Source organism: Protopterus annectens, chromosome 4.part0 (assembly GCF_019279795.1).
Source record: "Protopterus annectens isolate FY-2018-M chromosome 4.part0, PAN1.0, whole genome shotgun sequence".
Lineage (NCBI taxonomy): Eukaryota > Metazoa > Chordata > Ceratodontiformes > Protopteridae > Protopterus > Protopterus annectens.
Window position 1 is genome coordinate 662219551 of NC_056733.1, and position 26792 is coordinate 662246342.

The following is a 26792-nucleotide window of genomic DNA, read 5'->3' on the forward strand; positions in this document are numbered from 1 at the left end:
CTGGGTGTGAGACTGAATACAGCAACCCAGATGGCCTTTTTAACCCCGGACAAACAAAAGAATCTTTCTCTTTACTTCCATCAACTGTCTCATCAGTCCGGGCTGACTGCAAGGACAGTCCTTCAAGCCTTAGGGTTCATGGCATCTTGTATTCTGGTACTTCCCAATGCCAAACTGCATATGAGGAAGCTACAATGGAATCTCAAAATGTATGGACACAGCACTGCCAGGATTTGGACACTGTCATTCAAATAATACCTTGCATTCAAAAGGAATTTTTGTGGTGGGCTCAGGAATGTCACCTAAACAAGGGACTCTCTGTGACCCGGCCAGAGGCGAGTCAGATTCTAACGACAGATGCCTCAGACACAGCTTGGGGAGCTCATCTGAATGGAAAGTGGATACAAGACAAGTGGCCTGCCAGACTGCAGCATCTACATATCAACATGAAGGAGATGTTAGCAGTCCAGTTTGCATTACTGGCTTTCAAGGATTTACTTCTTCCAGGGCAGGTGTTGATTCTAACAGACAACACAACTGTCATGTGGTACATCAACAAACAAGGGGGAACACATTCTTATCCTGTATGCAGGCAAGCAATGATTTTGTGGGAGACTGCGTTAAGCTTGCAGCTGAATCTTCAAGCAAGGTTTCTGCCAGGAGCACAGAACTCCTTAGCAGATGTGTTAAGCAGGCAAATCATGGATCCCCACGAGTGGAAACTGGATCTTCATGTATTTCAGACATTGACAGTGTCATGGGGAACTCCAGACATAGATCTGTTCGCTTCTCCACTAAACCACCAGTTGCCAAAGTTTTGCACGAAAAGGTTTCATCACACAGCCTGGAAAGTGGATGCTCTTTCTTTCAGTTGGAAAAATCTTCATGTGTATGCCTTTCCACCTCTGCCTCTCCTCCCAAAGGTACTTCTAAAGGTCAGACAAGACAAGCCAAGGATGATTTTAATAGCTCCAGATTGGCCTCGGCAGCACTGGTATCCATTGCTGAGGAGTCTGGTAAGGAAGCCTCCATGGCCCTTACCTTTGATTCCACACCTATTGTCTCAGAAGGACGGGCATCTGCTCAATATCAAGCTTCACTCTCTTCATCTAACAGCTTGGCATATTCTGTTTTGAACCATAGCAGGTCTCAGCTTCCTCAACAAGTTTTGAATGTGATTATGGAAGCCAGAAGACCTAGTACAAGGAAAGTGTACGCAGGAAAATGGAAGAGATTTTTATTTTGGTGTGCAGCAAAGGATTTGGATGTTTGAGCCAAATTTGAGTGTGGCTCTTCAATATCTTACTGAGTTATTGGACAAAGGTTTGTCTTTCTCTTCCATTAAGATTCATGCTGCAGCAATTTCAGCTCACTATGATTGTGACCCACCATTGTTTTCTCATCCTTTGTTCAAGCAATTTCTTAGAGGGGCAAAGAATATAAGACCCCACGTAGAGCTCCTACTCCTGCTTGGGACCTCAATTTTGTGTTGGAGAAACTCACTCTACAACCTTTTGAGCCTGCAGCTACTGCTGAATTGAAATATTTGTCATGGAAGACTGCTTTTTGTTAGCCATTACATCTGCAAGAAGGGTGTCTGAATTGCAGGCCCTTATGGCGGTTGAGCCTTTCCTGATTTTTCATAAGGATAGGGTATCTTTACGTACTAATCCTTCCTTTATGCCTAAAGTGGTTTCTAGTGTGGCTTTAAACCAAACTATTCATTTGCCTACCTTTTATGCAGATCCCCAAAATAAGGGGGAAAAGATTTTGCACACTTTAGATTTACACAGGCAGTTGCGTTATTATTTAAGCAGGACTAAGGATTTTAGGCAGTCTCAGCAGTTGTTTGTTTCTTTTGCTTTGAGTTCTCAGGGCAAGCCTGTGTCAAAACAAACTATTTCTAAGTGGATTGGGTTTTGCATTGCATTTTGTTATTCCCATCATGGCAAGGAGATTCCAGCTGGGATTAGGCCTCATTCCACTAGGGCTACTGCCACTTCAACAGCATTTCTAAGGGGGGTGGCAACTAAGGATATTTTGGAGGCAGCTACTTGGAGTTCAGTGCATACTTTCTCTAAGCATTACCACCTTCCTCTCTACTCTAAATCTAGGGCTGGTTTTGCCACGGCTATTTTGCAGGGCATGTTGTCAGCTCCTGCTTCCTTATGATTTGCCAGCCTCCCTTACCTCTGCTTTGGGATTCTACCCAAGTGTTAGGACTGCAGCAATGTGGTATGAAGAACATAGTACAGTTTTGTACCTACCATAAATGTAGATGTTCGAAGATCCACATTGCTGCAGTCCAATTTACCCTCCCTCCTTCCCCTCTGTGTTTAGGGGTGGTTGTGTGGGTGTGGTTATACTCTTGTAAATTTGTATATATTGTATATATATTTGGTGCAGGAGTGTGTGGTGTTTTTTGGGTTTAGCCTTATCTTTTTAGGGTCTTCTGACATCTGGGGCAAGAAAAGACTGAGGATATGACGTCGGTCATGCGCATTTGTACCCTGACGTCCTGACGTCAGACTAATGCGCCTTGACCGACGTCAGCCATATACTTTGGTATTCGGGCCGACTGGGACAGCGGACTACCCAAGTGTTAGGACTGCAGCAATGTGGATCTTCGAACATCTACATTTATGGTAGGTACAAAACTGTACTTTTTAGTTTTATGCAATCCTTATGGACCTCTAGGTTACATAGGAAAAGCTATTTCTTAGGTCCCTCTTGATTCAGTCAGGTAGCCAGTCCATTTGTGTGGTGCCTACAAAAGTAAGGTCGGGTGCAGTTCTATTTCTGTGCAGAGAGGAGTGATGCTTGTCAGGCAGTTGGTCAAAGAGATATCACTGCCTCAGGAGTTCACACAGTGTGTGTAGGTGCAGATTCCGTTGTTGTATTTGGTAGAAATCTTCTGGAAGTGAGTCACTTAGGAAAATGACCTTTTTGACACCCAGAAGAATGTCATTCTCCCCTGCTCTGCTTTGTGCAACAAGGTAAGTTGAGGTGTTCTATTTCCAGTGGCAAGGCAGATTTTTCTACACTTTTTCATCAGTTCTGTGTGATTCAAAACCTCATTGCAGCATTCATTACCTTACACTCAATTGCATTTGCTTAATGGCAGGAGGAGACAATAAACCTGTGTAGTCTATCATTTTAAGTGCCTTAACATTCTACCTTCCCTCCATACTTATCCTTCCCCTCTTACCATTTTCTACCCATCCCATATCATTTTGAGTGTCTCATTTGATTCTCCCTCCCCACCACTCATTCTGATGAATCCATTCCATTGATTCACATCATTCTTTGTGAAAAATATGTTCAGAGGTCAAGAGAGTAATTAGTCCATTCAAGTCACTGTTTGATGTCCAGGAGGTTGTATTTTCATGCTGGCATAACGCTGCTAATTCAGAATTACTTATTCTAAGAATGGTCCTGTATGGTTAGAGTTGGGATGGCAACCAGCTCCACCACAGGCCTCAGCTCTTATTGTAGATTGTCGCTTCTGCTTAGATCTGCTGGCAAGAGTCACACAAGTATAAAACCACCAGGATGCCTTTCTCCTAGCAAGTGTATTTTGACACTTGTTCTTTGTGTAGACAAATTGATATCCTGAATCACACACCATTTTGTCCCTTTGGAAGTGGCCTCTTCTATCTCGGACACTTGTATGATTTGGATCTCTGATATTTCATGATAAGAGTACTCATATCATTTGTTTGTCTACCATGACCTTATGGAGGTTAGAACTGGTGCCAGCAGTACCTGGCCATGCAATTCTTGACTGGGTTCTATGTCTCTGCTAACATTTAAACAACTCCTGTGGCATGTATACCTCATGATCTTAAGGCTTTTTCACCCTATTTCTAACCAACTCTTTAGTGGTTTTAAAGTGATTTCTTTGAAAAGACTTTTTTTGATGGCCCTCAACTCTTTGCAGGTTCTTGAGAGCTTGAGGCCTTTATGTTAATAAAGCATTTTCTATCAGGTCTTTCACAAGGATCTTCTGTCCCTTGAACCAACACACATTTCCTACAAAAAGTTGGTTCAAATTATCCATAAACCATCCAAGTCATCATCTTGCTTTCTTTGTAAGGGCCGAAAGTAGCAGAAAGAGGAGCCTTCACACAATGGATGAGCATTGTCAGGTCAGGTTTTAAATGAAGTATTTACTTAAGTTTGAGAAGACGTAACAAGTATATGTCTCTCTTGTTTCAGGAATGGAAGAGTAGTTGGCAGGGGCCAATCAAAACTTTTCCAGAGAAATTGCTAACTGCATTATTTTTTGTTTTCAGGCCAATGATCTCTGCCTTTTGGAAAATGCTGCTGTCAAAGACCATTATGCCAACAGCTTAGCTGAAGCCAGTGCTTGCTTCAAAGACCTCTTGCATGCAGACATTTGAGCTGTAGCCACTTTTTTGTCAGATTGCACACTCACTAAACATTATTGCTTCAGCCACAATTCCAGGAGTTAAAACAACTTTGGTACATTGTACTTGAGGATTCAGCCCTCAGGGCCTTTTCCCTGTGCCTTTCTTTGGCCTCTTCCACCCTGGTCAGTTACTGCTTGTACTTCAACATAGTAGTAGACTCAGTGACAAAAGTATCCAATGGTGAGTATTCCAAATGCAGTCTTTAGCTAGAATTTCTTGCCCTCCCCTGGATTACAGGAGAAGCTCTTCTAATGGTGGGAATTAAGCCTGTAGCACACAGAAACATTAAGTTTGTATTCTTAATGACTCCCTCTCTGCATGTTTAGGATTTCTGAGTCTGCCCAGCCAGAGTTCTGGCCATCTGACCCAGCCTACTTGCGACCAACCGACTTATCTCAGCACCTCTTCGGACCCAGATGTTTAGACTGTATAGCCTAAGGTCTGATGACATGGCAACAAAGGCAGTTATTGTCCTTTGGCCCAAGGTTTACCATTTGTACTTAAGAGCATCCTTGAGTTCTGGCATGGTGTGTGGTATGTACCAAAGACAGCTTGTGTATATTCATAGTTAGAAATTTATACCTGTATGCCCATGTAGTTCTGTAACTGGGGACTGACATGGTATGCAGTACCAGCTGGCGTAGGAAACCTCTGTGTGAATCAGGGATACAGAGTATGCATATGAGAGTGTAGAGATTCATGCGTTTCAGGGAAAAAACACAAATGGGCATCAGAAGAAAGTATCCTATGTGTTTCACCCATAATTGAGGGCCCTTTTGAAGATCATATGATGTGATGAGTACTGACATATTTGTTATTTTTGTTGTGAAAAGCCATAACTTCAGGTTTTCCTTTCGTGTCTCATTTAATTGGCATTCCCCTAGAAGACTTATTTTTAGCTTATGGGAAACACAGATTTTTTTCTTGAATGAGTCATGTCATCACTCCATATTTTTTTTTCTTGAGTGAGCCATGTCATCACTACCTACTTTTAGAAGGTTTTTAACTGCTGATAAGGTGAAAACGGAGGGCAAGAAGTGATCAATCAGTTCTTTTGTGTGCTTATTTTCATAACATTGAATGGTGATGCTAGAAAGAAGATTGGCTAGTTGATAAGTGAAAGTTCTACATACAATAGTTTGCAGGCTGTCAGGATATTAGAGATGATGTTTCAAAAGGCACTGCATAACAAACCTTTTTGAAGTCTGTCTAATATTTGTTTATTAGAATGGTTTATTAACTTTTTACATTTTAAACTATTTATTTGACATTTTCAAATTAATTCTTTTTTTTAGCCACATGTACAGACAACAGTGCAACCTCATCACCCAGCTACTCATGCTTCAGTAATGCTAATGGCAACACAGAATCATGGCGGTCCACAGACTATTGCACAAAGTGCATTGCAGCCCATACAAGTATCTTCAAATGCACATTTTCCCTACATGACACATCCTCCAGGTATATAGCTAATGCATGTGTGCAGACATGTTTTTCAAGTTTCATCTTTAACTTTTTTTCTTGCTACTTCAAAATCATTTGACAGCTGTCCATGCTTTCTGTTTTTTGTTTGAATCTTTGGTTGTTAGCCCTACTACTTAATCATTACTTAATCTTATCAGAATGACTACCCATTGTAATTTGATTGTATGTTCCAATGCTGATGAGTAATATCCATTTAAATCTGTTAAATACTGAGCTTGTGCGGACCAACTGCTGCAAAGGACTTTTACCTTATGCACTTTGTTGTTGTTTTGAATGACATTTGTGAATATTGCATAAAAGTTTACTTTAGGTGCAAAATTTAAATAAAAACTTTCAATTTTACTTGACTGGAAGAAGGTTACAGAAACTTAAGAAACTACAAGTCACATAAAAAGAAAAAAAAATCTCAAAGATGTCCATATTGACATATTTCAGGTATGGTGGAAAGAAAAAGAAAAACACATTTACCTGAAAAAAGGAGGCAGCAGTAAACAAAAAATGCAAAGTTACTTTCTGATCTACTGATAAAACACCAACACAGAATCATACATGCTTCAGGGACATAGATGCCCATCATAAAGGTTCACAGACTAGAACATATGTGTTGGTTAAACAGCTGTTAAGCTAAAATAACCAAAACAGCTCAGGTACATCTCTTTCTAAGCAAGATCAGGAGTACCTGATATGTGAAACTAAAATTATCTTTCTTGGTGAAACTTTTGAAATGCCTTATGTCATTTATCTCTTGAGTTAGCTTCATTACGTAAAGCAGGTACACTTCCACAGATGCTGACAACTTTAAAATGTTTGCTAGGAAATAAATGAATTATCGTTGTGTGTGTTTCTGAGTGAGAGAACCTGTCATCCACTCAGATTCTATGCTATGGATCTATGAGTCATGTCCATTGAATTGGTGCTGGTGGCACTTTAACCACCACATTTTATTGTCCAAAAGGGGTAGAAGAAACAGCCTCCCTCTTCACACTCCTCAGAACTCTGAGGAGTAATTTTATTTGAAACACATCTTTTTAGCCCCAGCACTCAGACTGTGATCATTTTTCTCCTCATATTTTAGTTTGTGTTAATTTAAGTGAGCTGGTCCTTGGACCCTTTGCAGCTATTCCCTGGGACCTGGATCATAAGGACAGGAGTAAATGTCATATAAATGGTCAAATTAATGTAGCCGTTCAGTCATTAGCATGTTGCAGCATGATGAAAAGAAACTGGAGTATGAAAAGTGCATATAAACTCTGCACAGACAGCAGCCAGAAGACAGGATTGGACCCTGGAGCAGTCTTCCCTCTGAGCTGCCCAAATATATTTATCAATGTAATTTACATAGAAACTGATGTGTACAATGCCTTATTAGATGAATTTAAAAAATGGCCCTCCAGATACTAAAGAAGAGAAGGTTATATGACATTTAAGGAACTGAAGTGGACTGTTTTCTTGTTGAAATAATTCTAAGGATCAGTCCCCCAACATCCTGATGTTCAACATCTTGCACCTAAGGAAAGGGAAAATTATTATACAGGATTTAAAGCAGAGCCTGCTGTTGTCTTTAATCACAAATAATGTCAGAAGGAAGCAGGTGCCTTAGTGACCTTGCACTCATACAGAAGTCTGGGATGCTGGATAGATTTGGGAAAATCTTCACTTAGTCAGAACTTCTTATTAGGGCTATCATTTGTCTTTCCTGTTTGATGCTTTGTTAGAAGTCCATTGTAAACCAAATGCAAGAAGCAATATAGGCAATTCCAGATGAAAGTGCAAGAGGTAGAAAAAAGTTCCAGTGCTTTCAATATTGGAATACATACATTTAAAATGTGTGCGTCATTCACAGGTAAATTGGGGAAGCTAATACAGCAGTTCCAACAGGAAAACATGCCTAGTTAAGGACTGGATCTTCCTCAGAGAATGTCAAGGCTGAGGATATTGGCTTGGATGTATGCAAAATAAATGCCAAATGAGACAGCCAAGTAGTAATCCCTATGGTACCCTATTAGTTACAGTTTTATATCCAAACAGGTTGCCAGCAGCTTTCATAATTTGAGATCTGTTGGATAGCATGTTTTGCAGTCCAGTGGACCATGTAGGGAGTTGTATTAAAAATATCTATTTTTTTTAGTAATACCCATGTATGGGATAGTGTCAAAAGCCTTTCCAGGTCAAGATAAGCAGTGTACATGAAGTGACCATTGTCCACAGCTTGTGTAACCTTTTTGAAGAAGCTTGCTATGCTCACGCGATAGGATGTACCTCTCACAAAACCAAACTGATTAGAGTCTAGATCAGAAAACCAAAGAAACCGTGTTGGGTAAAACCTTGGTGCAGAAATAAATCCAAATTACTAATATCTCTTAGGTGGTCTAGAATACGATCTTTAAGCATTCTATTTGTTTTTCCTACATAAAAAGCAGGACATTGTACACAAAAACAATAATAGACTACATCTGTAGATCTGCAATCAGTGTATTGATTAGTGTACAAAGAAAATTTCCTAGTAGGATGTACATATTTATTTTTGCTATATATAAATTGACAAGCACTGCAATTCCTGCATGGAAAAGTACCATGCCGATTGGATCTAATAATAGTTCTAGATAATTCACCATGACATAGATGTTGTTTAAGGGATTTATTATTTCTAAAACTAAAAATAGGAGAATGTCCGACCTTGTCTACCAGTCCAGGCACTTCTTGTAGCAAATACCAATGCTTTTTGACTACATCTAAGTATTGATTGATGTTACTGGAAAACTGAAACACCACTCTAAAATCATTACTAGTTCTGTTAGTATATCTTGTATTGTCAACAGCATCACCAGCATTAAAATAAGGTTTACATCTAGTGCTTCTCAGCTTCCAGGCATTAGAGATAGGGGATACTCGCTTGCAGACATTGAACAGACTATGTAAAAATTCTGTTTTTAAATTAGATAGGGCAACTACTGCATCTTCATCTCTGCTATGCAGTCGCAGTGTTCTAAAAACCTGACCCTTGAGCACGTTCCTAGAGTCTAGATCAGTTAAGTTGCCTATGTCTGCATAAATGGTACTACTACAGTATGTTCCATGGATTTCTATATAAGGCTAGTTATGCTGATAGGCCCATAATTAACTTGTTCCATAGAGGAGCTGCCGTTGTATAGGGGAGTCACAGTGGCTGTTCTCCAACTGTTAGACCCAAACCTTGTGGATTGGCTGAGGTTGAACAATTTAAGTAGAGACACAGACAGTGCATACTTGGCACTGATGAGCATGCATCCTGGTATACTGGCCAGTACTGTGGAAAGTTTTAACATATTTTTAGCCTTTGATGTAAGATAATTTTGACAAATTAAATTTTCAGGATTGTGGGGGTAAAGTTATCACTAATTTGTCTGCCAGTATATTGGCTATATTCTTGGGGATGAGGTGTTTCATATTGTGGATGAATTCTATGCATTGTTGGACATAACTGAAAAAAAAGATTTTTAGTTTCCTTTGGTAGTCCTGGGAACTGTAAGCTCGTACTCTGCATTACATGTCCTAATACTTCTCTTATGTTCCTTGCTGGCATACTTCAGTGTGGTTTTGAGGTACTGATGTGAGATTTCTTATAGCTATTTATTTCCCCTCTTTTGTTCTACAGTTTATTAGTGCAGGAGTTCTACCAGAGAGAGAGAGTGAGACTTATTCCTTTACCATTATATTTATGGAGCACAGGTACTGACTATTCTATTCAGCTGTTTAATTGCTGATAAAAGTCAGAGATGAACGTAATAACCTTCTCAGTTGGATCTATTTGTGAGGTACTGTTAAGAATTTTGAGTACGTCTTTTATTAGGTGTAGTAGGTTTGCCTTGGAGAAGTTCCTGAAGATGGTATCATTTGGTGATGGGGTGGTACACTAGTTGTGATGGAGAAGATGACTAACTTGTGATCAGATTTAACCAGGGATGAGGAGATATGATTCAAGAAATAAATGAAAGACAGAAAACCACAGCTAAAAGCACAATAATTTATTACAAAGGTAAGCCCTTTCACACAAAAGTTGCTCTTCATCGGACCATAAAAATCAAAACTTCACAATTATATATATATATATATATATATATATATATATATATATATATATTACAAGAAGTTAAGACCAAATTTCTTCAGTTAAGCAAATAAACCAATCTGAAACAGTCAATTAAAATAATTAACCAATAAGAACAGAGTGACGAGGAGAATAACCAATCAAATAGGTTCATAGGTTGATACTAGGCTATCTGCCCTAGGGCATTTATAAGCCTAGCCAGAGTGTGTTTGGCTTTCGCCACCCTCTTAGATTAGTTGACTGTGCCTTTGTATAGTAGGTCACAGAAGATAGCTCTTTTGAGGTTAGTTTACTGTGCCTCTGTCTAGTAGGGACACAGAAGAGATCCCAGGATTAAACCTATCATCTCCCATCCACTCGTCAAGATTCCTCTTGAAGAGGGTCATTGAGGGACTCTGCCTAACATGGATTGGGATTTTGTTCCAGAGTGAGGGGAGCCTCTGGGATATGAATCTGTCCCTCCAGCATGTCCTATTTATTTCTGTGCTGAGGTTTAAGTCCCTGGAGCGTGTAGCTCTAAGGGATTTGGATTTACTGAGGTGGAGCATGTCCATTAATTCTGGGTTGGACATGGCTTTATACATCAAGCACAGATCGCCTCTGAGTAGGCAGTAAGCAACTGAGTAGAGCTGGAGTTTCTTTAGCCTAACTGCGTAGGGCATCTGTTTGAGTCCCTTGATCCTCGTGGTGAGGTACTTTTGGGGTCTTTCCAGTTGCTGCAGGTGTCGGGTAAGGTACATCCCAAATGGGGCATTGTATTCAATTATGGGCCTGATGAGTGATTAGTAGAGGGGCACAATGACCTCTCTTGATCTAGATGTGAACCCTTTCGTGATAAGGTGGGCTATATAGAAGGTCTTTCTAACCACTTTGGCAATGTGATTATCAAAGGAGAGATTGCTATCTACATGGGTCCCCAAATCCCTAATTACTTCTTCCGTACTTAATGGATTACCACCTATGTGGTAATTTGTGGGCACTTTGTTTTTCCCAAAGGGGATGACTATGCACTTTTTGGCATTTAGCTTTAGGCCATGGCTCTGGCACCAGTTATCCGTCTCTGTGAGACCCTTTTGGAGGATGCTTGTGTTAGTCGACAAGTAGATTATGGCACCCAGTTTGCAGTCATCTGCAAACTTGGTCAGCCATAGTCCTCCCATGTTAGCCTGTACCTCAGAGAAATATATACCGAACAAGAGAGGTCCCAGGACTGAGCCTTGTGGGACGCCACTTGTAACTGGTTTAGAGTCTGACATGGCACCTGCAGTTCTGACCATGTGGGTTCTATCCCTGAGCCAGTTTGCAACCCATCTTGTGACATAGGGGTTGATATTTAAGCTGGTGAGCTTATTTATGATGCCCGAGTGGGGTATTGTGTCGAAGGCTTTTGCGAGGTCCAGGTAGGCTGTGTGGACTACCTTCCCTTCATCTATGGCCTTGGTGACTGTTTCAAAGAAGTCGACCAGGTTCAAGAGGCAAGATCTGCCCTTAACAAAGCCGAATCGGGTAGGATCCAAGTGTTTGGAGGTTCCCAATGTCTTTGTTTATGAGTTTCATGATGATACGCTCCATAGCTTTGCAGACCAGGCTAGTCAGGCTTATAGGGCGATAGTTTCCAGGGTCCGTTGTGGCACCACCTTTGTGGAGTGGGACCACTGTTGCTGTACGCCATTCCTTGGGTACATATCCTGTAGTAAGGCCGAGATTGAACAGTGACTTTATGTGAGGGTTCAGTTCTTCTTGGAGTTCGTGTAAGACGCAGCCCGGGACACTGTCCGGTCCCATTGATGCTGTGTTTTTTGCTTTGGAGAGGGCAGCTCTCACCTGTGCATCTGTGATGTCAGGGAGGCTACACTCTGTTGGGATGGACATTTGCTCTTTTGGGGGGGAAGGGGGGGGGGTTTGCACTGAACCTGTCTGCCAGGATGTTGGCAATGTCTGTGGGTTCAGTGTATTTTTTGTCATTTTGAACTAACTCAGAGCATATCTGGGAGTTGCCACCCAGGTTCCTGACATAACTAAAGAAGGCCTTGTGATTATCTTTAGCATCTTGTGCAATTTTTCTTTTGAAGCTGGCCTTAGATGATTTTATGAGGGATCATAGTTTCTTGCTAGTACTGATCAGAGATGCCTTCCCTTTTTGGGATTTTGCTCTGTCATGTAGTAGCTTTCTCCTTCTGTTGTATAGCTTATTTATGGCTGGGGTCCACCAGACAGGTCTCCTGCCTTTGGAGGAATGAGTCTTGGTTTTATTTGGGATAGCACGATCCATGCATTCCTGTAGGTGTCCATAGAAAGCGTTTGTAAAGGATTCTGCGGTTTGGGCCGTATTTTCCACTGGCCCGGGGGCCTTGAAGGATTCCACCTCGGTTTTGAGACGTGTGAAGTTTGCTTTTGAGAAGTTCTTCACCGTGGTTTACTTGGCTGGGGTTGGGGATGGGATATGGATGTCCAGTGAGATTAATTTATGGTCAGATCTTACCAATGAGGGGTATACCTCTGGTATGGAACATAGAGTCCCCATGTTGGTGATGATCAGGTCCAATATGTTTTCCCCTCTTGTGGGAGTGGTGACCAATTGCTCCATAGCATTTGAGTTTATAAATTCTAGGAACCGTTGGGCGAGGGTGTTGGGGCTTGAGTAGTGCTCCCAGTCTATGTTTGGGTAGTTGAAGTCACCCAATGTAATGGTGTTTGAAGAGACCTTCATATTCTCCAGTGTTCTCAGGAAAGCCGAGTGGGGTTCCTGAGTTTGGGAGGGTGGTCTGTAGCAGGCTACAAACTGAAAGGCAATTTTGCCCACTGTTAGTTGCATATGGATGGTCTCCGATGCTTCATGCAATGCCACTAACCTGGAGGTGTGGGTATCTTTGATGAATATGAATACTCCCCCTCCTTTTGTGGTTCGGTCCGAGTTTTGGGGCCGAAAAGCATGGTATGAGGTATAACCTGGTAGTGCTGGGGTGCTTTCAGGAGCCTTGAACCAGGTTTCTGTTACTGCACAGATATCGATATTCTCCATACTGAGGAGAGCTTTGAGTGCGTGCATCTTGAGGTTTAGACTTCTGGCATTGAGCAGCATTACCCTTAGTTTCTTTTTCTTTGTGTTGTCTATGGAGGTGGGTTTGTCTTTTGAGCCTTGCCTAAAAAAGGCACTGTGGGGGTGGCAAGAGCCTTAGCCAGTATTCGAAAGCCCAGGGGTGACAGGTGCAAGCCGTCCCTAGCGAAGTAACGTGGCTTGTCGAGCATGTCATCCCAGGCTCACAGACACTGGATCCCCTTTGAATGACACCAATACTTTAGCCAATTGTTAAAATTGATCATTTTGTCTTTATACTGTGGCATCATTCTTGGTGAGGGTAAGATGCTACTCAAGGTCAGGGTCATACCGGCCTGGGCTACATGATCAGAGAGCTCCTCTATGTTTCTTTTCATGTAGTCCAGGGAGGTACGTCTCAGGTCATTCACACCAGCATGGACAATGACGGAGTCATATTTGTACTTGCTTTGGAGTGACCTGAGTGCTTGTGTTATGCGGCAGATCCTGGCACCCGACAGGCAGCTTACAGTGACCTTCTCCTTGTTCAGCCTGGTGAGTGGGACGTCAGTGTGTCTGACAATAGAGTCACCTATTACAAGTGTATTAGGTGTGTTGTTTAGCCTTAAGGGCTGTCACTGTGTGGCACACTGACTTTGTGAACTATGTGATACGTGGGTATTGTTGTGGGGTAGCGGTTGCTTGGATGTCTGCTTTGGAGGTCTCTGCTGCTTGGGCAGATTTTTATTTAGAGCCTCCAAGTATGTTTTTGTGTGTTTGTGTTTGGTTTTCTGTTGCGATAGGTCTATGTGAGACTGGATTTGTGGTGTGTGTGGTTACCTTCTCCTGTGGATTGGTTTATGGTTTTGGTTTACTACTTTACTGGAAGTGTTTACCTTTGTAATAAATTATCGTGCTTTTTTCCATGGTGGTCTGTATTTCATTTTTTTTGGGATTGTCGTTTTTGTGAGATATACCTTTAATCACATTAATTGCTTATCTGCTGCATGAGGAGGAATAAGAGTGGGGCTAGCAGTAGGTACACTGACGACCGATAGGTTGACAGTAGACTATAGAGCTATGTTCCCAGGGACTGGAGGACTGGGACTGGTTGTAGTCCATCTTTTGCAGCATCAGATTTCAGAGGTAGTGAATCTGTCTTAAAAACGGTGTGTAACCATTAAAAAAACTATTGTGGAAACAGGTGGATACATTTTTAGGGCAGTAATAGATTCAATACAGTGTATGTTTTCCGATTTTAATGTCTTGGTCGATTAGCTTGTCAGTGTGCTGGGTCTTAAGTCTTCTTACATCTTGAGGGCATGTCATGCAAGATGTTTACATTGAGAAACTACACTGCTTTCATTAGCTTGTTTTTATTCTTCCATTAACAAATGTTCTCAGTGGAAGTCAAGAAGTCTGCAGAAGAAGGCAGTTGTACATTCTATTCTGAGTGACATTTACAAAGATTCCTTCATGCATCTGCAGAGATAACTGTTTTTTACTCATTGACTGCTTTTACATGATGGTGAGTTGTCTGCAGGTGCAAACAATCGTGAGAGTTGTGAGCATTCTTTGCTGAGGGAGATGCAGAATGATAAGCAGTTTAGTGATAAAATTGGAAATTGAGGGAAGGAATTAAGACATACCAGCCTCCCTTCCAGCCTGAATACTTTAATGCATTCAGTAGAATATTGTATAATTTAGTATTATTTAAGGATAGGCAGTGTTTTTTTCCCGTAGGGCTTAAAGTTAATGTTTTCTGAGATAATGCAATCTTTTTTTTTTCACATCTTGGAGTGAAAGAGTGATAAGAAAAGAATAGAAACCTGTCAGTGTAAGGGGGAACACATGATGTAAAATGTGCTTTAGCATGGGTAACCTTAATTTTAGGTTAGGTAATGCCTTTGGGTGTGGCCGTCAATTTGGAGTAATTTTTCCTGTATGGATAGTTAAACTTCATTTTTGAAGATGTACATAGTTGTGTGTGTTTGTTCCAAGTTAATAGGGGATGGGGGTATCCTGAAATTTTATTTAGTTTTTTGTTTGACAAATTTAATTACAACAGTCTTGAAAAATGTGACATAGGTTCAAGTGGAAATGAAAAGAAACAATATAAAAGATAAGCCTACCAAACATTAGTGCATGCATGTAAGACAAAAGATGAAAATACACATTCAAAAAATGTTTTATATATGTGTGTGTGTGTGTTTGTGTATATAGATATATAGGTTTACTATCAAATTGTCGATCCCGTTTTGTGCGACGCGCATTGCCCGAACACGGAACTGCGAACGTCACTACACCGATGCCCAGATGTGCGAACGGCAAAATCTCGCCCCCATCCGACCCATGGTAGCATGGGTGTGGAGGTGTTGCGCGGCCGGTAATGTCGATCGTCGGAGTTTCACGGTTTCGGTTCGCTATCGAAACGGTTTCGGTGTTTCGGTTCGCGCAAACACGTCGATGGGGTCGCCGTTCGCACGGAGTGCATTCGAACATTTAATAGTAAACCAGATATATATATATATATATATATATATATATATATATATATATCTTTGTGTGTGTTATGTATATGTGTGTGTGTGTGTGTATATATATATATATATATATATATATATATATATATATATATATATACACACACACACATATATGTATATGTGTGTGTGTATATGTGTATATATATATATATATATATATATATATATATATATATAGTGGGATAGTGAAGACTGTGTCTTTTTATCTTAATGGCTACACTAGTCATATTACCTTGGAATCTAAAAGGCCTTACAGGCATAGACTAAAAGGAAAGAGTATTGAATTATATTAAGAAATGCAGAGTGCAAATAGCAGTGCTGCAGGAAATGCACTTGGAAAGAAACGAGCATGTGAATTTTTCAAAGAAAGGATTTTAGTATGGATATTCAGCAGAATATCAGGACAAAGGAAAAGGGGAGCAATAACAGTGACTGCTAGGGGGACTCCAGTAGAGAGTGAAAAGAAAAAAAAGACAACAGTAGTACATTTGTGGTAAAAAGAGGTTATTGTCAAGGGATTACACTGATATATAATTATATTTCACCAAAAACTGCTGAGGAATAATCAGCTTTCAGCAGGGAATATGCTTGTAGGTGGGGAATGGAACTTGATTTGCAATGGTGAGGATGTAGCAGGGTGAACTAGAAGGGAAAATATAACAAAAGATGGTAGTTTTCTGAAGATACTTATGAATATAATTGGTATGAAAGATGTACATTTTGTAGTATGAACATGGACAAAATTTACATATTATTCCCCAAGGTACAATAACTAGGATAAACTTGATACAACTTATGTTTAACAGGAACATCTGCATTTGATTGAAATCTGTGATACCCATCCAATAACTCTTGAGATCATGCACCCATAAAAACAATGATAACAATTCAGGGTAATTAAGTAAAATGAAGCACTGGTGCTTTCCCACCTACCTGTTGGAAATTATTTGAGAGTTATTAGAGAAAATAGAAATTTCTTCAGAAGTGATGCCTAGTGAGTGGGGATAAAATTAAAATGGAGTTTACAAATGCGGTAGAAATAAAGGAGAAAGAGGTGTGGATAAGAAGCAGTGAGAATTATTTACAGGGGCTGACAAAAGTTAAAGTATTGCAGAATAAGGAGACTCTCACAAAACATGAACAAGCACAACTGCAGAGTGTTAAAGAGAAGAGAAGAATGTATTTTGATGATGTGCATGAATTTAGAAAGATTAATGTTAAGCAATTTTTTTTTGATAAATCTAGTGCACAAAAACTTTTAGCACAATGGTTTACATAACAGAAAGTAGAAAGTGTCATTGCCAACCTTAGGGTGCCTATAATGAAAAATAAATGGAGATCATGTAGAGGTATTACAGATAAAATGGCAGTGTATAGTCAACCAACAGGAAAGTCTCCAGGAGCAGATGGTATTTTTGTGGAAGTTTGGAAGTTAGGAGGCAAGAAAGTGATAAAGATCTGAAAGATTTTATTTAACAGTATTTTAAAAGGAAGTGAAGCACCAACATCTAAGAAGAAAGCTGTGGTGACTGTCTTACCCAAAGATAGTAAAGAACTGTCAGACCCAGCTTCATGCAGACCCTTTTCGATGTTAAACCATGATTATAAAGTGTATATGTGTACACTAGCTAAAAGAATGGCAACGTTGTTGCCAAAATTGATAAATATTGGTGAGTGTGGTTTTGTGTAGGGGAGGAAAACATTTGACAAGTTTAATAGAACTGTGATGTTCTAGAGGGAAGCAGGATGTAAGAAAATGCCACTCTTGTGTGGTGGTTCTTGACATAGATGGCATTTGACAGAGTAACCTTGAATTTTATGAGTTAGACAATGGAAGCATTTGCATTTCCTGATACAAATATAAGGTTAAGTAGAGGGGAATATGGAGGATCAGAGGCACAACTTTAAGTAGGAGGGTTCCTCTGATAAATTCTGTTTGAACAATGGAACCAATCAGGGGTCTTCTCTTTCCCCTTTATTTGCTTTGTATTTAGAGTCATTGGCAAAGAAAATAAGGGTCTCAGAAATTCAAGGATATAATTGTTAGGATAATCAAGAAAAGTTGGCTTTATTTGCAGATGATCTGATAAATGCAGAAAAGGAAATTTCAGTGTTGTGAAACATTTTCAGACAATTTCAAGTATTTTGGGATATAAAATTAATGGAAGATAAAAGCTGTAGCAGTAAATTATTTAGCCACACATAAACTAATACCCATATTTATGCGGCATGATAACGAAGTATTTAGGATTTTGGATTAATTAGGCTTTAGTTATAGCAGCTAACAATATGTGGGAAGAAACTAAAAACAGAATACAAAAACTGAGAAACTGAAAGCTCTTGTTTATGGATATGGATAGTAAGATATAAGCTGTGAAAATGTTTTTAGTCCCTTTTGTTTTGTATGTGGGTCAGGCATATTTTTATCAACCAGAGGAGAAGTTGTGGACAAGGATTAATAAAGATTTGAAAGACTGTACTGGGGGGGGGCAAGAATTAAATGGAATAGTTTGATCCAATAGAACAAGGTGGTTTAATTTGAAGGGGTATTTTAGAGCTACACAGTAAAGGCTGATGTATATTTATCTATCTATGGGTCTGTCCATTTACCACATTAGCATGTGACCGAAACCAAAAACGAGATAACATTGAAACTTCAGAACAACAAATGTTCACGAAATTGGAACTTAGAAGAACTAAACGAGCACATCCAATCCAGTACTCTTTTACATGTATAAAAAACACTCATGAGAAATAGACATCTGTCCCTTTATACTACACTGTGAACTGCAGCTTCTAGTGCATACACAGAGCACTTTTCAGGTGAAAACCATTTCAGTAAAGTAATAAATGGACTCTTCTATTTAACATCACTGCAACCTTTTTTACATATTTGCAGGTGGGCAAGCCCCCGTGCGCACCTCACACCTGCTGCAAATTATATATGCCAACTCCGAGATCGCACTACAGTGGGGGAAAGGGTGAATTTCCTGATCCTTACTGTACTGTGATCTCCATTCAAATGCTTTGTGGATTAAAAAATGGTGTATAACATCAGCAGCTTTTGTTTCAGTCTTCTAAGTTCCAATTTTGTGAGCATTCGTCGTTCTAAGGTATTGATGTTGTCTCATACTTTTAAGTTTCAGTCATATGTTAATTCAGTAAACTGATATGGATCCATATAAATATTAATGTGTGTGTGTATATATATATATATATATATATATATATATATATATATATATATTTTTTTTTAAAACACAAGCAGAAGGTGATAAAGTGAAAAGGGATGATGATGAAAGGGGTGGAGTTCAAGAACCAAGGGAAGGGTAAGATTTTGGATGCGGATCTTTAAGGAGAATAATAACTATACAGATTATTTTCATAAGGTAACAAAAAGTATTCTAATAACTAAGCCAACACAAGAACTAAGAGAGTAAATTTTGCCAGTAAGAAAGACCACAAGTAGAAGTACAGAAAATAGATGGAAGGGGGCTGAAATTTAATGGAGGAAACTGGCAAAGGAACCAAGGTATTGGGAGCATACAACTAGAGAGGAAAAGTTAATAGAGTGGGATGAGGCCAAGAAGATATTTTGTCTGCAAACCAAAGACTACCTTCCTTACCAGGGATTGATATACAAGTGTATGCAAAGAGAAAGCGATAGGGGAATCATACATGAAAGGCATCCTCTTGTAAAGTTTTTAGTTGAATCTTGAGCATAATCTGTAGTTAAAAAAGGGATGGTTAGTAGACATATGAAAATATAACACAATAATTATAAGAATCAATCAGAGGAGGTTAGAAATGATTGGGAAGAAAGACTGGAAAAGCAATTTACAGTGAACAGTGGGAACTTGATTTGCAATGCTGAGGATGTAAATATATGTATGGATCCCAGGTATGCAACAAAGTCCAGAAGCTTTAGATGACTTCCAAAATGACGGCACACTGATGAACAGCTTGATTTCATCTCTCCCAGTGTACACTGCCTGAATGCCAGCAGAAAAAGAAACTTGGAGTGCCTGAAAGAAAATAACTAGGTGAAGCGAAAACACTGAGTGGGAAGAATCCTGTAACTGTACAGCAAAATGCAGTTCAAGCTTCATCTTTGGTGCAAGAAATGGCTTCCAGTAATCTAGAGGAAAAGAAATTAAATTTGTTCAGAGCTGCATGTTCTGCCAAACCATTTGACTGCGAATATTCAGGACTAATTGTAACATGAGTAAAGTTCCACTCTTCAGCAAATCTTTTGAATTGATGGCTAGTAAACTGTGTGTCATTGTCAGAAATAACTTTGTGTGGACTACCATGGATTGCAAAATGACACTTCATCTTAGTAATGACAGTATTGGTTGCTAGGTTTGGAACTAGTTCAATCTCGAACCAACTGGAATAAGAGTCTGCTAACACCAAGTAATGCTGACCATTCCATTCGAAACTGTCAATGGCTACTGTCAACCAAAGTAGTCTGTTGATGTGGCTTTGTACTGTTACATACAGAACAAGATGAAAGTACTCTCTCAATGTCGTGTGACATAGAAGGCCAAATCACTAGCCCTCTCACCCTCCTTTTAGTACAATCGATTCCTGGGTGGCCATGATGCAAGATAGCAGTATACTGTTGTTGCAAGGACTTTGGAACTATTACTTTGGACCTTTCATGACAGTGCTATTGTTAGACAAAATCTCATTTCTGTAAGAAAAATAAGGTTGCACTTCTTGAGGTAAACTAGATTGCTTTGATGGCCATCCTCAATTGATAAAGTGGTTGAGCTGCTGTAAAACACGAGCTGAGGCTGTATGATTTTTAAGCTCATCAAGATGTGTGGAAGAAACATTTCTCACTTCCATGACTTCAAAATCAAGTTGCTCATTCTCATGTTGTTCAGTGGTATTTCTGAGCGATCTGGATAATGTATCGGGAAGATAAAGAAGTTTGCCTTTTGTGTAGACAAGATTGAAACTGTACTTCTGCAATTCTCAACATCATACGTTGCAATCTGGCTGGAGCTGAATGCATAGGCTTTCTCAAAATAGTGACAAGAGGTTGGTGGTCTGTTTCGATCTGGTTAGGTCTACCATAAATAAAATCATGGAATTTCAAGCATGCAAACAGAATTGCCAAGAGTTCTTTCTCTGAGCATACTGCATTTTAGTTTGGGTTTGAGATCTGAACGCATAGGGAAAAGGTTGACCCTCTTGAAGAATGACTGCACCAAGGCCAAATTTCGAAGCATCACAGCAGAGAGCAACTGGTTTGTGTACATCCTAGTATCTGAGAGTTGGTGGACTGGCAGTTCTGTGTTTCAGTACATCAAATGCTCTTTGGTCCTGTTGCAACCATGACCAGTATACATCTTTATGTGTCAGCTCTCTGAGCAGTGCTGCTAGTTGGCTTAAGTCTGGAATGAACTTGCCTAGATAGTTAACCATGCCAAGAAAACATTGTAGGGCTTGAACATTGTCTGGAGATGGCATCTCAAGAATGACTGTTTGCATAGAAGGCTCTGGTCGTAAGCCTGAACTGGTAAACAAATGACCAACATAAGTAACTTTTTGCAACCTGAACTTGCACTTCTTAGGATTCAGCTTAAGATTCATTTCACAATCTCTTTCCAGAACTTTCTTGAGGTTAATGTCATGCTCATATTCACCATTACCTCCTACTAGAATATCATCTGCTATAATAGCACAAGGATTCCCAGAAAAAATTTGCTCCACTGCACGTTGAAAGACTTCACTGGCAGAATTTATCTCAAATGCCATTCCCAAAAATCTGTACCTGCCAAAAGGAGTACTAAGTGTAGTTAGCAACGAGGATTTCTTGTTAAGCAAAAGTTGCCAAAATGAACACTCTGACAGAAAAAAAAGTGGCATTTGGCATCAGTGCTGCGACTTTTTCAGCTGTACGCATTGGATGATGAGGTCTTTTCGGTGCTTTGCTCAAATCTCATGGATCAATACATATTCTGATATCATCTGAGCTTTTCTTATGAGCTACCACCATGGAAGATGCTCAGTAGGGTTGTCTACTGGACAGATTACACCTTGTTGCTCCATTTTATCTAGCTCAGCTTTGAGACTGTTCTGCATAGCTACTGTAACTTTCCAGGCTGGCTTGACAACTGGGCTGACATCTGGGTCTAACTTCATGGAGTACACAGCTGGAAGCTTGCCTAGTTTGTCTTCGAAAAGGTCAGCATAGGTTGAAAAAATATACTGGGTGAAATTAGAACTGCGGTCTTTCAAACTAAAGTGATGGACTTCCTTATTAAATAAAAGCAGTCCCATTTTCAAACTGTCTTTGAGCCCTAATAATGACTGGACGTGCCTTTTGACCACATAAAATAAGTCGTAGCTTCTCCCAGCAGAGCAACATGAAAGAACTACTGAGCCCTCTGTTTGAATCTCTTCACCACCATAAACAACAAGCTTCACACACTTTGCCAAATCAAACTTCTCACCAGCACATACTCAACAAATGTTTCTGCAGACATAACATTTCACTTTGAACCTGTGTCAGCTTTGAACTCTATGGGTCTCCTATTTATCCGAACAGTACAAAATACTTCATTCTTTGCCCATAAATCTACTACATTGACTGTTTCATGAAGCACTAACACACCATCAACTTAAAAAGTAGGGTCACTGCTTTCTAATTGATAAATTTGTTTCTTTGAATATTCCCTTTTGATAAAAGAATGTGTGCCCTTTGATTTACAGAACCTTTTGAAATTAGTCCACTTATTGCACTTGTGACTTTGCTAACCAAAAGCTAAACATTTTTTCCTTTTCAGGCTCATGACTTCCTCCACAATTACGACAGTTGGCTATGAAACTGGGTGGGGGCATATGCTTTGAGTTTGCTGACTCACTCTTATGCTTCACTGAGACTGTGCGGTTTCCAGAGCATGCCTTGGAACTTGCTAGAAAGCTACTGGGGTATCCCAGTGAGTGTTTCAAGATTTACAGTTGCAGGCATATGGTTGGGCCTGTTTCTTTTAACCACGCTCTGCATACCATCAACATTGGTCTTAGACATCACTGGGAGCATGCATCTCTCATTTGTAAGCATATTTGTGTGTTTTCTGTAAGCTCATATATTTGACAAATCTCAGTGGCCTTAGTCAAAGTTAAATCACTGTTACAAAGCAAAATCTTTTTCACAGCATCATCTTTAATACTATACGCAAGTTTGTCTTTTATCAACTCATTTCTTAAATCAGCAAATCTGCACGTTCTGGCTTTGTTTCTCAAATCTTTTGTATATGCTGCAAAAGTTTCATCAAGCTTTTGATCCCTTGTGTAAAATAAGTGCCTTTCCATTGTAACATTCTTTTGGGGGTTATACATTTCCTCTAAATTTACATTTTAAGTAATCAGCATCTTCCCTTGACTCAGCCAGTACAACTATATGATGGTTTCCCCCTCTCCTGCAAAGACAGCAGGTGGATACACAAATGAACGCTCCCTTTTTATGGCTTCTGAAGCAGCTAAATTGAGCAGAGTAAATGCCTTTGTACAGTTATCTTTATCAGAAAATGCAGCCTGTATGAAAATAAACTCGTGCTCAAACACTCTCCCGTTCTCTGCATATTATTGTCAAACCCAAGTGGAGTTGGTTTTCGAAATCCATCTGCCATGCCAACAAATTATGCCCAAACACACTGAAAAATATGCACACAGCCAGCACTTGTAATATTCATATGCACAATAAACTCTTCGAAATGCTGTACTTTGCGAAATATGCTTTAAAATGGCTGTATTTTGTGAAATAACTGTACTGTAGTACTGCACAAACATGCAAACACTTCATGCACGTCAGACAACTCGAATAGCTTTGATTAATGCGAAAAAGTAGTGCTTAACAAAAAAAAATGTGGTTGTTTCCCTTATTTTATTCATTTTATGTGATTCAGACTTTATTTCAAACATTTACCATAGTTATTTTGAATATTTCTGTTAATATATCACAGTATTGTATATTTCTTGTTACTTAGAAATTTGTTTAGAGCATTCAGAATGCCTCATTTCTTATTTTGTAACTAAGAAATAGCTTGAGCGAGTTTTAATACCTGAAATTTATTTCTGACCTGTTTTGCGAGCTATAGATACAGTAGGGATGATTCACTCCTATATATTCCTCCAGTGTTAATTGAGTGCCTCTCGGTCTCAAACTGAAGAATCTGGATCCCCTTCTGGCACCATGTCCTTTTCAGACATGCCACTTCTGACACCATGTCACTTGTCTTTCTGTAGTATAGATGACGAATAGGCATGGTAGTTCATTTATATGCTTTATTACATAGAAACACATCAGGATGGATAGCAGCATTACAACATATAAACAAACTGATTAGCAGACAAGACTACACGGACATACTTGCTTACATCTCAACAGCTTACAACAAAATGGCAGTCAGGCTCACACATGCTTAGTATTTGTATACTTGTGCATGCCCCTAAAAAGCTTCTTAAAGTTAAACACACACACTGATCTACAACTGAATATTACAAGGCAAGCTGTACTGCTGAGATGCTCACATCCACAAGGCAAGATGAGATACTCCACACACCAACATTCCACAACTAACAACTACTAGCAGCTATATTACTGAACTGTGATAACTGACATAGATCTTTTATATCAGATTCCGAAGAAAAACAAAAACAAACCTTCAGCTGGTGATAGAATTACATCACATCTTGTCACCTGACTCTGGCACAGTTCACATTCAGAACTCTGCTAAGGTTCTGTTGTAGCATTTTTTAACATAAGCAACTTTTGCAAACATTTTTAATACAAGCATCCGTACAAATTAATGTGACAGTCAAATGACACAAGACTATTTACAAAACTTCAGCCAGCCATACTGGCATATGCCACACATGCACTGCTTTACTACTACTGGTACAGCTGGCAATACCTCACACCATCACATGGGTTTTCTGAGTATGTGTGTGTTTTATTTGAGTGTTTTTATTAAAACAAAAAGCTTTGTAAAATATGACATGGGTTCCAATGCTTATGATAAAAAAATGTTTAATGGATTAACCTGACAAACATTAATTGGTGCATGTATCACAAAAGCTAGAGTTAACCATTTAAAAAAGCTGCCATAGATGGGAATAATTACTTACCATAATGGCTACACTTTCCATTTTATCTTGAAATGTGAATGGTCTCATAGGTATAGACAAAAAAGGAAATAGTACTTAATTATATTAAAAAATGCAGAGTGCAAATAGCAGTGCTACAGGAGACATATTTGGAAAAAATGAGCATGTCATTTTGATAAAGAAAGGATTTCAGGAGTATTTATAGTAATTGCTAGAGGACATCCAGTAGTGATAGAAGAAGAAAAATAAAAGATAGCAATGGCAGATTTGTAGTGGTAAGGGGCTACTGGCAAGGGATGAGGATTACACTGACATGTATTTATATTCCACCTAAAACTGCTATTTTTGAGCTTAAAATTTTGGGGAGAAATAATCCGCTTTCAGTAAGGAATATTACTTTTAGCTGGTAATTGAAATTTGATTTGCAGCAGTGAGGATGTATCCGGGGGTAGAAGTGAAAATATAACAAAAGGGGGTAGATTTCTGAAGAAATTTATGAAAATGTTTGGTATAAAAGACATGAATTCAGTAGAATGAACTCTGAGAAAATTTATATATTATTCCCCAAGGTACAATAACTTGGCTAGACTTGATAGAAATCGTATTTCACAGGAACATGTCCTTTTAATTGAGAACTTTGAAACACATCCAGCGGTCACGCATCATTAATTATTAAGATAAAAATGCAGGGTAATGAAGTAAAGTTTAGACACTGGTGCTTTCCCACCTACCTGTTAAAAACAGAGGAGTTTAAGGAATGAGTAGTGGAAATTACCCCAGAGTTATTAGGGAAGATAGAAAGCACTCCAGAAATTATAGCTAGTTTGTGGGATAAAATGAAAGTGGAATGTAAAAATAGGGTAGAAATAAAACAAAGTTCTGGTTAAGCTGTAATGAGATTTATTTAGAGGGGCTGACAAAGGTTAAAGTACTGCAAAATAAGGGTAAACTCACAGAACAAAAGGAGGTGCAATTGCAAGGATTTCAAGTGAAACTAAGGGAGTACCTGGATAAATATGCACGATTTTTGAAAGATTGCTGTTAACCAACTGTTTTTGATAATAACCCTGGGCACACAAATTTCTGGCACAATGACTTCGGAAACAAAGTAGAAAGGGTTGTTGCCAAACTAAGGACTAAAATAAGTAGAGATCATGTATAGGTATTAGAGATATTTTGTAAACTTTATGAAAATTTGTATAAAGCAGTGAAGTGGAGAAATCAGTAACAAAGCACAAATGGAAATATTAATGGAAGACTTAAATATACCGAGGTTAGAGGTAGATGAGGCTCAACCCACAGATATGATGGGATGAGATGAAAATGATCATGTATAACAAAGCTACAGAAATTTCTCCATGAATAAATGGGGTTATGGTGGAAGTTTGGAAATTAGGAGGGAAGAAGGTGATAAAGATATTGGAAGGCTTTGTATAACAGTATTTTAAAAGGAGGGGAGGCACCAGCTTCCTGGAAAAAAAAGCTGTGGTGGCTGTAATACCTAAAAGCAGTTAAGACCCATATCATCCAGCTTCATATAGGCCTATTTCAATTTTAACCATGATTATAAACTTTTTATGTCTATCATGGCTAAAAGAATGGCAAAAATGATGCCAAATTAATAGTTATGGATCACCGTGGTTTTGTGGAGGGGAGGCAAACATTTATCAACATTAATAAAACACTAATGGATCCATAGGGAAGCAGAAAGTGAGAAAATGCCGTTGTCATTATTGGGTCTTAACTGTCTTTAGAGAAAGCAAGCTGTGATTTTATGATTAGGGCAATGGATGCATTTGCCTTTCCTGATGCATCCTTCTAATTAACCTTATGATTGTATGAGGAATTAGTGGCAAAAATCAAAGTTTGAGAGTTATTCTCTGCTAAGTTATCTGAATAGAGGAACCTGACAGGGATGTCCTCTTTTCCCTTTATTTGTTTTATATTTAGAACCACTGGCAAAGAAAATAAGGGACTCAGAAATTCAAGGATATAATTGGTATGGTGTTCAAGAAAAGTTGGCTTTATTTGCACATGATGATATTTTGTACCTGATGGAATATTCAGAGAGAGAGTTCAGT

At 39.1% G+C, this 26792-nt stretch overlaps 1 protein-coding gene across 1 annotated transcript in view; it reads left to right on the forward strand.

Annotated features, from left to right (window-relative positions):
- Positions 1–26792, forward strand: part of ATXN2 (ataxin 2) — a 2781632-nt gene that overhangs the window by 2693062 nt on the left and 61778 nt on the right. The window contains exon 28 of the mRNA XM_044068622.1: positions 5729–5894. Within this exon, the coding sequence (XP_043924557.1) occupies positions 5729–5894 (166 nt within the window). The remainder of the gene's footprint in view (positions 1–5728; positions 5895–26792) is intronic.